General features: G+C 37.8%; 1 protein-coding gene across 2 annotated transcripts in view; it reads right to left on the bottom strand.

Annotated features, from left to right (window-relative positions):
- Window positions 1-16424, bottom strand: part of Csmd3 (CUB and Sushi multiple domains 3) — a 1090370-nt gene that overhangs the window by 236747 nt on the left and 837199 nt on the right. For both annotated transcript variants that reach the window (XM_051159708.1, XM_051159709.1), the window contains one exon: window positions 7525-7641. In XM_051159708.1, the coding sequence (XP_051015665.1) occupies window positions 7525-7641 (117 nt within the window). The remainder of the gene's footprint in view (window positions 1-7524; window positions 7642-16424) is intronic.

Below are 16424 nucleotides of genomic sequence, written 5' to 3'. Positions count from 1 at the left end.
TCATTGCTGAACAGTTCACAACAGGAAAAAAAAAAGTCAATAAAATGATTTACTGACCTAAGTAACATACATAAAGAACTATAAAGCTATTTGTCATTAAAATATTGGAGAAATTACTGACAATAAATTGCTGAATTAAATGGAATGACAGGTAACTATAATATATATTACATAAACTATGCTGAGTAAAACAGGACATTTTAAACTGCATGTAGATTTATCACAAGGTAAATGGCCCAATAAACATGTGAATTTTAAAGTGCTATATCCACAACTCAGACACTCTCATTTAAGCATAAAAGACAAGGAAAGCTTTGCAGTTCTAAACCCCATTTACACAGATTCAAAAGTCAAAATGCCCCCATATGTAATGCATGTGCACACGCGTGGTGGTATGTATGCAGTTTAGTTCCTTTATAGGGTCAGCTACTTTCATTTTCAAACTCTTGAGTGTGCTTATATTTCCAATAGCCAGTTTTCACAGCATAACAGTTTATGCATAAAAGAGAAAGAGGTGTTACTGCAAGATCAGACTTTATATCACCATCATGTAATTACCCCGCCCACAGGCCTTCAACTATTAAGATATATATATATATATATATATATCAGAATTAATGAGGCATTTGTCATCTAATTACAGCTTTTTCAATACAACACTGTGGTAAATTATTAAAATAAAAATTAAAACTTTAATACTGGGCCAGTGGGATGGCTTATCAGGTAAAACCACTTGCCACCTACACTATGACCTAAGTTTGATCCCTAAAACCAACATGGTGGAAGAAGAAAACCAACTGTTGTAGCTGTGCTTTGACCACGACATCTGTGCCCTGGTTTGTGTGCTTACATATATAAGCAAACACACTACAAATAGCTTTAAATAACCAAATGTATTGACACTATAAGAATATTAATTCTGTAATGTAGGTCATGCCATAGAAAAACAAATTTCTGCAATATAGGAGTGTCTGTGAAAAAATAAATGTGTATATAACTGAAAGAAAGGAATTGAAGATGCTGAAAGCTACTTAAGTGTACACAAAAGCTCCAAATAAAAACAAAACTGAAAACTTTTGGCTGGAGGTGGTACCCTATCCTTGTTATTGAAAGGATGGGAGAAGCAAGATAGGTGATGCTTTCTGGGCTGCACAGTGAGACCCTGACTCCAGTGCTAGGAACAACAGAAAGAGCCTGTAGCAATGAAGGGAAGGCTTTGAACAGTTAGATTGAAAAAAAAAAAAAAAAAAACTTCAGGTGATTTAAAGATGCATGAACTTGCCACATATGCAATGAAGGGACTGAGCCAGTAATTGGTGCAGGTTAACTGGACAAAAGAGGATTTTATACCCATTTACTCATTTCATGGATATCTTCCTTCAAAAATTAGTCTAGAAATGTCATGTGCTATGAAATAAGAGTTGACAGGAGATCTTTTAGAAAACAAAACTATCTAGGAATCTGACCAATTGTATCCCTATAGACAATTATATTCAAAAATATTTTACAAGGTAGGCTACTCCACACATTTTCAACCTAAATTTGTAGTCTCTATACTGAATACCATCTATGTCACTTATGTTGTCATTAATATTTAGCTTTCTATTTAAAATTATGTTAATATATCATATACTCTACTGTTTTAAATATTGTCCCCCAAGCTTAAATCAAAACAAAAGCTCAGAATATAATCACTCATAGAACATGGTCTTGTCAGATTTAATTGGTTAAGAAGCAAGGTGATATCAAACTGATTTAAATGGGCCCTAAAACAGAAGTAGAGACAGACTGGACTCCATAAAAGGCCCTTTACATGAGTGCAACAACAGTTATTCAGCTGTCACTCCAAGAACCCAAGGGTTCCTTAGAGTTACCACAAGCTAGGAAGATGCACGGAGAGGTTACTTCCCAAAGCCTGCAGGATGTGTGACGTTAGAACTTCTTACTTTCAGATGTCTACCTTCTGGAACTAAGAATTAATTTCCAAAAATTTATTTATTTATTCACTTTACATCCAGAGTAAAGTTCCCCCTCCTCTCAGTCCCCTTCTTGCACACCCCTCCCCACATTCTCCCCTGCCTTCCTCAAAGAAGGGAACAGTCCTCTATGGGTACCAACCCTCCCTGGTACATTAAGTCACTGCAGAACTAGGTGCATCCCCTTCCTCTGATGCCAGATAAGGCAGCCTGGTTAAGGGGAAAGTATCTAAACAGAGGCATCAGAGTCAAGGAGGGTGCCAGCTCAAGATGTTGGGGGACCCACATGTTGACCAAGCTGCACATCTCCTACATATGTGCAAGGTGGCCTAGGACCAGTCCTTGCATGCTCTTTGCTTTGTGGTTCAGTCTCTTTGAGCCCCCCTGAGGCCAGGTTAGTTGGCTTGATGGGCCATGCTACAATCCACAGACCCAAAGATGGTAAGTTACAAGAAGGGTACAAGGGAGGCTGCTTGACTCTCACTCAAAAAGGAAAGTGGATAGAGGGAGGGAACTGTGTAGGTGAGAGGATGGGCAGGGTAGCACAGGTATGGATTAGGAGTATAGAGAGTGGGGTGGGGGAAGGTTTGAGAACAGAAATTAGAGGTGAGGGGCACCTCTGGGACTTCCCAGAGACCTAGGATAGGGGAAGCCGCAGGAAGTCTATGGGGGTCACCCTAGATGAGATTCCTGGCAGCATGGAATATGGAGCCTGAAGTGGCCACTCTCTGGCCAGGCAGGACTTCCAGTGGAAGGATCAGAACACCAACCTACCCACAAAACATTTCACCCAAAATTTGTCCTGCCTACAAGATGTGCAGGGACAAAAATGGTGCCAAGATTGAGGGAATGGCCAAACCAAGACTGGCCTTACTTGAGATTCATCCCATGGAAGAGAAGCAATCCCTGACACTATTAATGCTGCTGGGCTATGCTTGTGGACTGGAGCCTAGCATAACCCCTCTTGGAGCCTAGCATAACTCTGCTGAGAGGCTTCATCCAGTAGCTGATGGAAACAGATACAGAGAGAAGACCCACAACCAAACATTAGACAGAGCTCAGGGAGTGTTAGGATTCTGCTTCAGTCTGCCTACCTGTGATGTCATTGCCTACTACCCATGGGGGTGTGGCCCTGCCCAGGGCTATATAAAAGGACAGACTCTTCTTATGGCCCACTCTCTCAACCCTCCCTTCCTCTTCCTCCCTCTCTACCTCTTCCTCTTCCTTTCTCCCCTTTCTTCCTCTGTCTCTCTCTCTCTTTTTTCCTGTGGTACCCCTCCCCCTTTCCTTCTCTCCCCATGCTCAGTGAATAAATCTCATATATTGTAATATCTGGCATCTGGTACCTTATTATCTTATTGCCTTATGTCTTATAATTGTAATTATAAAAGGGAGGCCTATGGAAGAGTTGGGGGGAATGATGAGGGAGCTGAAGGGGCCAAGAATTCATTTTTACAGTTTTAAGCTACAAAGTGTGTAGCCTTTGGACAGTAGCCTTTGGACAGAGCATTACAGTAGTAGCTTTACAGAGAATTTCACAGAAAGAGTAAGATGGTGATTGAAGAGAAATCAAGGTCCCAAAACTGAGACAGATAATGGTTCTAATACACTATGTAAAGCTATTTTTGTGTATAAATGCTAGTCAATATAAAATATTCATTTTCAGAAAAGTTTCTTGAATTCTACCTCCTTCATACCTAAAGAATTTGTTTGCCAACCCCTCCAACTATAAAGTGTGTTTTTCTCATTGAACTTTACAATAAAAATGTGAGTATCTTTTTACCTAAGAAGAAAAAATGAAACAAAACAAAAAACAACTCTTTGATTTCTGGATTGCTTTGTCAATGATACTATTTCTGCCTTATTTTGCAGCATAGTATTGGGATAGATATTTACATTTCCTGGCCAATCTTCCTAAAGCCACATTCCCGGTCATCTGCTGTATTTATATCCTGACGTTCTGTTGTATGTTTGTATTAATAAAACACGTTTTTTTCTTAGACCATGTTAAGAGTTTTGACACCTTCTACAACATGTTACCTATACAGAAGTCATAATAGGATCTGGGCCCCATATTTTCTCACTTATTAATTCACAAATAACAAAGAAGCTAAGCTCAGAGGAAAAAAAACCTTATGGTTAACAATTGAAAGAAGGAAAATTAAAAATATTTTTTGCTCATAGCTGTTTTAAACATAGAGTGAAATAAAATAACTTAATATTATAAGATAAGGGCAAAACACCAGTAAACTCTACTCAGCTGACCAAAAATAATTTTTAAATTTAAATAGAACTGGGACCTTAGATTCTAAATATTGCTATATACTGGCATAAGATATGAAGTTCAAATCAAAACCAATGAGATCCACGGAAACAATGTAAGCTTTCCATCTTCATACCCAGCGAAAGAGGAAGATAGGCAATTACTAGCAAACAGTCAGTGCTCAATAAACATAGTCAAATTATGCATATATTTATTCTATGTGAATTCAATTGAATATCAGGCAAAAACAAATAAGGAAGGATGATCAGGTAAGACACAAGCCCTGGAAAGCACAGGAGCTCATTGGTGTTCTGTGAAGCAACTGTCTTATTTTCTCACACTGAGGAAAAGCCATCTCTTTAGGCTGAGTGAGAGATAATATGACATGTGTAAACTCATGGAGATGATCTTTTACGAATAACAGAATATTTTCACTTTTAATGTTTTCCTATGGTTTTCTCCAAGTGCAGCTATTTCACAGCCTGAACTCCAGTTCCACAGGCAGGTGCAACAAAAGAACTGAGTGCGTTTGACAGATAATGTGCTAAGTGATTTACAAGTCAAGTTCTGAGAGCATTCCCACATAAAAGAAATAAGAGAAGGAATGATCATAATTTGCAACAAATGACAGGAACAGAGAAAAATGTGAGAACCGATATGTGATAAAATGATAGCAAAATGCAATAAGAAATAGCTCAGTGTGGCAATATCAGGGAATTATAGCAACGTGAGAATGAGAGGAGACAGAAGCAAAATAGGAATTTGATTTGTAGGGAACCGCTGACTATTGCTTAATCTTCTCATACAAAAGAGCTAGAGGTACAGACGGGCAGAATGACGTGCTCAGTTTGTGTCTAACTCCACCATGCCCCTCTCAGTGTGCTCTGAGACACAGTTGGAAGAGCTGGGTGAGGCCATACTTGAAAATCTGTTCTCTATTTTTACAATTTAACATTGGATTTATTAACTAAGCAACACAAATAATTACACGTATTTTTTTAAGCCTTGTGAATTTGAAGAGCTAGTTCAACTGGACATGTAGGTCATTTGATTTGTTCAACTTTTTTTTTTTTTTTTTTTTGAAGGGGAAGGTTACAAGGTTGGAAAATGGTCCATGTAAATGTGAATGTAAACCAAAGAGTGCCCATGTGTTTGCCTTCTGCCTAGCATTTGCTCACACTGCAAAGTGTAATTATAATATAACCGCATGTTAAACAGTTACTATCAGTATTTTAGAGATGAAGAAAAATAAGGCTGGGCTGAAATTGTTATTTGTCCAACAGAAACAATGAACACAAGCTGTTGAGCTGAACCTGAAGCCAGAAATCAGGCTCTAACTGGCACTCTCACACCCACTGTTGGTAAGCATGGTGTATAAGAAACCGTTTGGGAACATCCACCTCTTTTCTTTTCACAGCTCTTTCTTGTTGACAGACTTTCCATTGATAAATAAAGAAATTGTGAAACATTCTCAAAGAGAAAAGGGGATGTAATTAGAACTCAAATGTTTATGTTTACATATAGTTTAGAATGAATAGAGGACATTTATAAAACAAAATTAATTTTATATTAATAAACTAAAATACTTTATTTTATCCACTGATAACTCAAGACTTGTTTTTCTAAATTAGGTTTAGAAACAATGCATGTTTATCTCCATATGGCGGTATTTTTAAGCTAAAAGGATTAAATTCAATTTACACTAATCTGCAAAAAATACTAACTATATTAATTAGGGATTTGATAAGTAATTACTATTTCAAGCATCAATTTGTCTGTCTCTTGTGAAATGTACACAAACTACTGTCAAATACCTCCATGTTGAACAGCATGTATACATGTCAGAAAATAAAGTGCCTAATTTTTCTCTTTCTTACTCTTCTGGCCACATGGCTTCCCCCAGTGAGACTAGAACAGAGACAATTAATAGATTTCAAAGGGAACTCAGAAAGCCATGCCATTTTCTGTACAATCATTCACAGGATTCTGCCAGCATGCACGTAATATTTTTTCGTCTTATATTCATAAAATCCAGAAGGCAAAGGATGATCTTGGGCAAAAACCACAATGCCCATGAAGTCCCCACCCCCATACAGGAGGATAATGTTCTTTCCAAAAGGTCATTCTCTTCAATATTGAAAAACTCAAACATGTTTAAATCGATTGGTATGCTGGGTTGAAGAAATACTTCTCATCATACTGAAATTGACAACTTGCTAATGCTACCATCCATAGTTCTATCGTAATGATAAAATGAAAGGTTAAATATTTACTGTATGACGGCCATGTTCTCAGTTAAGTTGAGAGTCTGAGACTAGATTTAGAGTCAGGAAAGGAGAATGTATAGATAGTATTTGGTTTTTAAGAAATTGGACTGGAAACATCAGCCTATTTTATGTATCAGCAGCAGGAATATTAAGCTGTTATTCAACCGTGCCTACTGATAAAAATCCATGGTCTTCTGCTAGAGTACTGAGTCATCTAGACCCAGACATTCATGACAGCCACAGCAAAGCCTTTGCCATAGAGCACAATCCTGTCAATCTAAATTTTGGGAGTTTAGGAACTTTCAGCCACTCTCCCACTCTTTACTGCTCATTAAATTTCTCTTGTCTACCCATGCATGAACAGAGCTTAATCTGGGACAAATCCAGCTGGATCTCAGATCTAAAACCTTTATAAGCCACCCAGGTGGCTTCTAAGACCCACAATCAATCACGGGGATATTGAGACAGCAAAGGACACAGTATATTCTCAGTGCTAATATAGAAAAGCTTGTCAGATTAATGAGAGGATCTGAAATGTTCTTTGTTGTCATTTTATAGTTGTGCTAAAAATTAGGTTTATTAAACCAAAACATTTTCACTCTGGAAATGTGTTAATAAATTATAAGCATGATATGTGTTTTTTAAAAAAAGAATTCTGTTACTGTTGCAGTAGTTATATGTTTGAGTTTATGTGTGAATTGCATAGCAGATTTTGCTCTCTGCTCCAGTAGTAATTTCTCATTTTATGTAATCCCAATATGAAGGCACTTGCAAGGTTACTGGATGTTCTTATTTTTAAAAATTAAAAAACAATCCTGTTTTCATTTTTGTATTGTTGTTCACCTGTATACTTGACTGTTGATTCAGATGAAATAAAATGACCTCAATTTTATCACAAAGCTACCACCTAAACAATCACATGAGCAGATAATCTCACGAAAAAATTTAAAATACCATGTAATGAAAATCAAGCATGTCTAGATGTGGAAGAAGGCCTGATGACATGAATCTTACTTACCAAACTCCTTGGGAACTGCTATAGAATAAACACAATTGTGTTCCACACTGTAATTTTTAGGGTAGTTTGGTGATAACACAGTGCCTTCTGAACCCGTTGAACGACTTCCACAAGGTGCTGTTAAAAAAGAACATGATAAAATGTAATTTTCACAAAACATTCAAAAGTTTAAAATAGGAATATCTTCCCAATATATACAAAACTGGTTACTAAGTTTTCAACTCTAAAATGTTATTTACCTTACTTATACAAGTCTCTTCAGTGTTAAATATTAAAAAAAATAAAGTATGTATAAAACTTGATAAGCATTGAAATTTACTGTCTTCCAATACAAAGCAATAAAACTATAAGAGTTATTTCTAAAAGTAATAATGGTGGCCTTTCGTTTATTAACTTGTAAAATTAAAAATATCATTGTAAAGAAGAGACGGGACATATGCACATAGGGAAGCTCCCAGGTACAGGAGTGTTACTCAGAGCTCACTGCACTTATGCTGCTGGCAATTTAATTATTTCTATACATGGGTATGAGTGGTTTTACAAATATATTTCCTTACTCTAATCCAGTGGTTCTCAAACGGTGGGTCACGTATCAGATCTTTGCAATTCTTAACAGTAGCAAAATTACAGTTATGAAGCAGCAACATAATAATTTTATGTTTGGGGTTACGGGAACACGAGGAACTGTAGTAAAGGGCAGCATCATTGGAAAGTTTGAGAACCATTGCACTAAGCATTGTCTTTCCTCTCCAATCTTTATCTGCCTTGAAGTCAGACAAGTTGATGGTGTCTGGGCACCGACTTTTGTGCTACCTTGGACACAAAGTTCACACACACACAAAAAAATGAAGCTTAAAGCTTCTGGTAAGTTAGGAGAAAGGGATCCTGCCATATAAAACCCCGAATATCCACCGGGATTCCTGCAGAGGATGTACTGATTTGTGGTCTCCTACACAGAGAAATTTAAGAAGCTGCTAAATACCCCTAAGTCCAGAGGAGGCGCTATTTTTTAAGCAAAGAAACAACTCAGAAAACTATGTACAACAAGGAACAAAACTGACACCAAAAAAAAAAAATAAAATAAATAAATAAATAAAATAAAAAGGACATAGATTACACCAAAGGTTCTTTATTAGATAGAAGAAACCTATAAAGTATCTTGGAGGCTGAAAGAAAAGAAAGTTCCACTAAAAAATGGCTTTGAAGTGCTAAATGTTACGTAGCAATTAGTAATGGCAAAAAGGGAAACCTGTAGTCTGTTCTGTCAATAGGTGAGTTTCTTATCTATAGCCATGGTTTCTTTATGGAGAGAGTTTTCCAAAATACATGCTCTCAGAGGCCCTGTCTTCTGGGCCTTTTCATAGTGTTTTTCCCAGTTGATGGATCTTTGCTAGGAACTGTTATTCTCTTCTCTGGCATGGAGCCATCCTGCTTACATAAAAATTCAGCACTGGCCAGCAGATTCACGGCAAGTGTTTCAAGGAGTGGGGCTTCTCAGGGAAAGAATATGGGTTTGTCAAAAAAGGTATTTTCCCCCATCTATTTCATTATTGAAGCTTATCAGTCTGATTCTTTTTGTCTGGCTTCACTTATGTAGTTAAAGAAGTTTGAAAACAAACTTCTGGGAAGACAAAAATGCTACAGGAAATGTGAACAGTTGCTATGTAGCTCAAGAATTTAGAGGTGCATGGAAAACTGAGAAGGTACCTTTTTAGTGTTTTGTTTTGTTTTATTTTTCTTTCAAGAGTCTGCCAGTCCTAGGAATCTGAGTGAGGCTAAATTGAAAGCAAATGAACTACTTTGTTTGGAAGATAAATGGTGAGAGAGGAAAGCATTCAGAATGATACTGTGAGGGCAGCTGTAATTATTAAAAAGATCTAAAGCTTTCTGCACTACACCAGGCCAACAGGAAAGATGCCCAAAGAAGCTTTATCAATTTCAGACTAAGGGACCAAGTTACAACTCTAACTTGCAACAGAACTTGGCAGTGTTGTCCAAGTGATGGTAGATTTGCTGCCCTTGTTACAGAGAAAAAGTAAAGCCAGGCTGTGTGTGGCAGGCTTGGATCCGTGCAAGAAATCCAATTACGCTATATGGTGAAACTGTGAAGTAAAACTTAGGGGGGATCAAAAAATACTGGAGATTCCAGGGCTATGTCATTCATGTCTGCCAGGGAACCTACAAAAATCGAGTAAATGTAAGACCGAGGACAGTTACCATATTTTCCAGCATATAAAATGACTTTTTAATCCCGAAAAATCCATGCCAGGGTTGGGGGTTGTTATTTACCTACAGCTTGTTTCTCCTTGCTTCATATGTGTGACACACATATAGTCGGGGTCGCCGAGGAGAATTCCCTGGCTCTGTGCAGGTAGTATGAAGCAGGGAGGGGCAAGCTGCACACATCTTCCTGTACCTCGAGGAGGATAATGTGAGCGTGGATTGGCTCTCTACCAGAACCTGCACACTTGACTTGAAGGGCTGCATGGTTTCCGGTAGCGGTTGCTGGTGGTGCACGCATTAAAGGAGGCAGTGTAGGCTGGCACTGGCTGTCTGCCGACATTTAATAAACTGCCTGGCTGTCTGTGCCCTGCCTGCAAATATCACATGCCCAAATCTGCTGCACAGGGTGTGCATTGGAAGAGGGGTAGTCTTATAAGGTGAATATCCGTCAAACCCATGTTTTAACTGGAAAAGTTGAGGGTTATCTTATAAGCCCATCTGGAAAATATGAGGCAAGCTAGAGGACTGAAGGTCCCAAAACCCTCTGACACACCCAATGAATTTCATCACAATTCTGTTTATTTGTTTGGGTTTTTTTGTTTGTTTGTTTGTTTTTTTGTTTGTTTCGAGACAGGGTTTCTCTGTGTAGCCTTGGCAGGCCTGGACTCGCTTTGTAGACCAGATTGGCCTCGAACTCACAGAGATCCGCCTGCCTCTGCCTCTCAAGTACTGGGATTACAGGCATGAGATACTGGATATGATGCTTCATTATTTAGCATTTTCTGTGCTAAATTTTGGTCTAATTATTCAGTGCTATCCCCTGATCCTTCCATTCTGGACTGGGAGTGTTTAATCTGTTCCATTGAATATTGAAATTATATAACTGCATTTTAATTTTGTAGAAGCCTTCTGTTAAAAGATTGTCCTGAGTTTCAGATGAGGTATATACTTCAGACTTGTAAACCATTGGAATTTCCAAAGACTACATAGACTCTTGATGTTGCATATTATTTTGAATTATAAAATGACTATAAGTCTTTGTTGGTAGTGAGTAGAATATTGTGATTACAAGCGATGTTTTTGAATGTGAATTTGTCAAGAGGTGAATTTGTGATTGTTCATTTCACCTATCTACTTGATCATAATTGGATTATTGAAATGGGAAGACATACTCACTGTAGGTAGCACCGTTCCCTGTGCTTGGATACTGGACTATATCCAAAGGAGAAATCGGGTGGGGCATATGTCCTCATCTCCCCTTGCTTCCTGACTGACTAAGCAACGGGATCTGATGCCTCAGTCTCTTACTATTTGCTACTAATCTACCAGGATGAGTTCTCCCTTGAATTTTGAGAAAAATTGTTTTTCCTAATCTTTCTTTTCTCATGGTATTTTAGTACAGCAATAGAAATTGTAACTGAGTGCAAGGTTTAGGTTTCATATTTTGAATTTGTTAGTTCATGATTTGTTTTTTTATAAAAGTACAGTAGTATACCTAGGTGTTTCAAGTACTGTGGCAGTTTGAATGTCTAATTCTTTTTATATATTTCTTGTCAAACTTTAAAAAGGAAAGTAGTTTTTCTTTTTTTTTTCTTCTTTCATTTTTTCTTTTTCTTTTTTAATTTATGGGTTTTTGGAGACTAGGTTTCTCTGTGTAGCCTTGCGTGTCCTGGACTTGCTTTGTAGACTAGGCTGGCCTCAAAGTCACAGTGATCTGCCTGCCTCTGCCTCCCAAGGGCTGGGAAGAAAATAATATTTTTAAACCAAACAACAATTTTATATTGACCAGGGTTACGATGGAGTATTTCATTTATTTTTTAAAAATTCAATAAAATACATTAAATAGTTGGAATTAAAATAATAAATTTAGAACTTTTAAGAAACAATATATTGATAGAATATCAATAAACAAAACAATTCCTTCTTCTCATCTCTCATATTTTGACATGAAAGTAGTCAGTTATTTTCTTATTTCAGTGCTGATAACCTTATTCTTCTGCTAATGCTACTAGTGAGAGAGTGTTTCCCAAAAAAACCTATGTGCTATACATTTACTTTCTTTCTGACTTAAAGGTGTTCTAAGATTAAATGATACTTTGAATATACAGGGTAGGTATGTTATTTTTATATTTGGGGAGTATAATGTATATAGCATCTTTTAATTCGGGTTAGCTGTCTGACTAAGTTGTGAGTGAACATGTGGCGTTCCATATTTCTGTGCCTGTCAGCTTCACTTTGTTTCATGTGTGGAATTTTGTATAATGCACATTAAGGAATTTGACTGAAAATTTTATTCATAAACATTAAGGTTCTCAACATGGCTATATGGAGATGAATATGTATTTGATGCCCTATGGTCATGAATTACAGACCCTATGAACTGTCAGTTCTCAACGTGTGAGTCTGCGACCCCTTTGGAAGTCAAAGACCCTGTCACAGGGGTCACCTAAGACCACTGGGAAATATAAATATTTACGTTATGACATATAACAGTTCCACAGTTACGGTTATTTAGTAGCAATGAAAATAATTTTCTTGTTGGGGGTTACTACGGCATGAAGGACTGTGGTAAAGGACCACAGCATTGGGAAGGTTCTGAACCTCTGCTGTAAGCTTTCCTGGTAACCTTTGTTCTTTGTTTCTTTTAGTCAATATGACAAAATTCATAAACAATGAAGCTAAGTTTACATTGGTTGTCAATAATTGAGAAGTATATGATTATACAAATAGAAAATTATGGTAACAGACTGAGCCCTAGTATAATTATCAGTTTTATGCTTACCCAATAAACATAGACTATACTGAATCTCCTAATATTTGTATCTAGTATCTCTACATGTTCTTATTCCATATTGAAAATTTCAATTTCATCATAGTGGGGATGTTGGGGAAATGGGAAGATTTTGCTTTCTTTTGTCTTAATGATTAGAAGATAAAAAATATATGAAAACCCTTTCCTCCTTTTTAAAAGAAGTGCCCTTTTTTCAGAAAAAATCTTAATATTGTCTATAAGTCCTCAAACAGAAGGACTCACCTGCTTGTCATTTTAAAATAAATCATAAAAGTATTTTGATGCCATGCCATTAAACCCACTGAATCAGCTAAGTAGGGCTCACATTGGCTCATAGAGACTAAGGTGGCAAGCATGGGGCCTGCATGGGGGGCATCTGGTCCTCTCTTCATATGCTGCAGCTGTTATCCTGGTGTTCCTGTGAGACTCCTAACAGTGTGAGCGGGTGTCTTCAACTCTATTGTCTGCTCTGGGACTCTTATTCTTCCAAATTGGTTTCATTGTCCAGCCTCCATGTGAGGGCTCTTGCCTTGTCTTACTGTATGTTGTTTTTGTCATGTTTGGCTGTTGTCTCCTGGAGACCTGATTTTTTTCTGAAGAGGATATGAAGGGAGGGGGGTTGATATGGGGGAGAGAGAAGGTTGGGGTAGCTAGGAGGAGTGTAGGCAGAGAGAAATATGGTTGGGGTGTATAAGAAGAATCTATGTTCAATAAAAAGTTACAGTTTTCTTATTAAAGGCAGTAATGAGAAACAGAAACAAAATGTTCCATTTTTACATGATATTATGGTTTAGGTAACTCAGTGGATGTTTTAAAAACTCTTTGATGGTAGAAAACTATATTTTAGGTCGAATCGTATAGGACCAGAATTCTCTAGAACACATTTAGCAAATTAACACACTGATGCTGCTGAAATGTGCCATCCTGGCAACTATTCTAATGTTTACATAGCTAATTATAATCAATCATTACTTTGCAGCACTGGAAAATTATACTTTGTGTATACATATGGAGCCAAATTATTTTAGGGATTTAAAAAGTTAACATTCTTTTTCTAAAACCGGCTGTTATTCTTCTTCCCTTTCCCTGGCTCAAGGTCAAAGAAAACCCAGCTTTGCCGTTTATACACCAGGGCCTTTTATCAGCCCCTTGTTATCTGTTACTATTCAGACCCTCACAGTTTTCACACGGATATTCTCTCTCGTGAGATTGACTATTCTATCATTCAAATGTTATCATGGTTCACCTTTTTCTTGAAGAATAGTATAACAACAACAACAAAAAAAAATAGATTCTCTATAATTACTTGTTAGATAATTAAGTAAACTGTAATTAGCAATGCCAGACTGCTGTGAAATGCGTCCAAACACAATTCTCCTTAGTAGAAATTGTGCTAGAAATATCACCAAAACCAATTCAAAATCCAAATAGATCCTCCACTAATCAACCATATGCAACATTGTTTTCTTTCTCTGATTCGAACTCCATTTTTCCTGTTTATTTGGTACCAGTGAATTGCTACAGCTTTGTACCTAGGGTTAATGCTATGTGGAAGATAAGTAAGTTTAAACATCCCAGTGTAGCCAATAGGATAATGTTTAAATATAAAGGGCTGTGCAGATACTGGATTCCACTGAGGGAACAGCAAATGCATGCCAATGAAAGTTATTAATCCACACTAATGTTGTATCCATATGGGACAACCTTCAATGAGTATATAAAGTCACACACACACACACACAGTTTGAATTCTCATTTTAGTTACATTAATTTTTTCATACAGTGTATGCTAATTATGCCTTTTACTTCCTTAGCTCTTCCCAGATACCTCCTACTTTCCCATTTATCCAACACCATGCCGTTTCTCTCTCTCCCTCTCCCTCTTCCCCTTTCTCTCTCCCTCACTCCTTTCACCATCCTCCCTCAACCTCTAAAAAGCAAATTAGTATCTAGTCCCAATTTTCCAAAGAACTGCTATATTGACTTCCAAAGTGACTGTATAAGTGTGCACTCCCGCCCATAATGGAGGAGTGTTCCCTTTGCTTCAAGTCCTAGCCAGCAGGTGCTGCTACTTGAATTGCTATTCTTAGCCATTCGGACAGGTTCAACATTGAATCTCAAAGTAATTTTGATTTACATTTTCCTGACGGCTAAGGATGTTGAACATATCTTTATGCATTTCTCAGCCATTTGTGATCCTCTTTTGAGAATTCTCACTCAATCATGTTCATAGCACCATTATTTCTTTTCTTTTTTTTTTTTTTATAAAAAGATTTATTTATTTATTGTATATGAGTGCTTTATCTGCAGAAGAGGACATCAGATCACATTATAGACGGTTTTGAGCCACCATGTGGTTGCTGGGAATTGAACTCAGGATCTCTGGAAGAGCAGGCGGCACTCTTAACCACTGAGCCATCTCTCCAGCCCCAGCACCATTATTTCTAATAGCTACAAACTGTAAACAAGTCAGATATCCCTCAACCAAAGAATGGATAAAGAAAATGTGGTTATATTTACACAACAGAGGTGTTCAGGTGTTAAAAAAATATGAACATTTCAGGCAATTGGATATAACAAGAAAAGAAATGATCATGAGTGAGGTAAGCCAGAACCAGAAGAACAAGCATAGTATTTACTCGTGTAAGAGGGTATTAGCTGCTAACTAAATGATAGTCATGCTACAATCCCCAGACTCAGAAAGGCTAAGTAACAAGGAGGAGTCATGGTGGGACACAAATCTCCCTAGAGAGGAGCAATAGAGTCGATGTCATATGTGGGGTAGGGGAGGGTGGGGATGGGAACAGAAGGGATCAGGTGGGAGGTGAAGGAAGAGAATACTGGGAGAGAGGACTGAAATTGTCATAATTTCAGGGGTGATTTGGAAACCCACCACAATGGAAACTCCGTGGAATATACAAAGGTGACCCTAGTAAAGTCTCCTAGTAACAAGGGACATGTGTAAGGGTAATGGTGCCGCAAGGGGGAGCTTGTATCTGACACTGCCTGGCTGGCCAGGAACCAGATGCTGGATAACCCAGATACCTATGATAGAACTAAACACAGCAGGCAAATAAATACATAAATAAAAGGAAGTGAAATGACTTGTAATGATATTCTTCTATACTCGTAGAGTGGAACCTAGCATAATTGTCCTCAGAGAGAAGATTCATCCAGCAACTTTTGGGAACAGATGCACAGACCTGCAACCAAACATTAAGTGCAGTTCAGGGAACCCAGCAGAGGAGGAAAAGGAAGGATCTTGGGAGTTAAATGGGTAGAGGACACCACAAGAACACAGCTCACAGAATCAACTAACCAGGGCTCATAGGGGCTCACAGAGACTGAAACAACAATTATGGAGCTTGTATGGGTCTGAGCTAGGCCTTCTACATATGTAGAGAGGTGTGTAGCTTGGTCTTCTTGTGCGAGTGGGGGTTGTCTCTGATTCTTTTTGTCTGCGCTTGGGATTCTGTTCGTCCTCCTCTTCCTCCTGCTGCCTAGTCCAGTCTTGATATGAGGGCGTGTGCCTAGTCTTATTGTAACTTGTTATGATTTGTTGAGTCGATATACCTGCAAGTCCTGCTCTTTTCTGAAGGGAAATAGAAGAGGAGTCAATCTGGGGAAGAGGGGAGTGGGATAGGAGGGACTAAGAGGAGGGGAGGGGGCAGAAATGTAATGGATAAAAGAATAAATAATAATAATTAAATAAATAAATAAAGGAAAGAAGTCAAAGACATAAACAAACAAATACAAAAAGCTAAACCAAATTAATACAACAAGAGCAATTCTAGAAAATCCATCTCTCTCTCTCTCTCTCTCTCTCTCTCTCTCTCTCTCTCTCTCTCTCTCTCTCTCTCTCTCTCTCTCACAGATGTACACATGC

This window comes from Acomys russatus, chromosome 17 (genome assembly GCF_903995435.1).
Source record: "Acomys russatus chromosome 17, mAcoRus1.1, whole genome shotgun sequence".
Classification (NCBI taxonomy): domain Eukaryota; kingdom Metazoa; phylum Chordata; class Mammalia; order Rodentia; family Muridae; genus Acomys; species Acomys russatus.
This window is presented reverse-complemented; position numbering and strand designations above follow the sequence as displayed.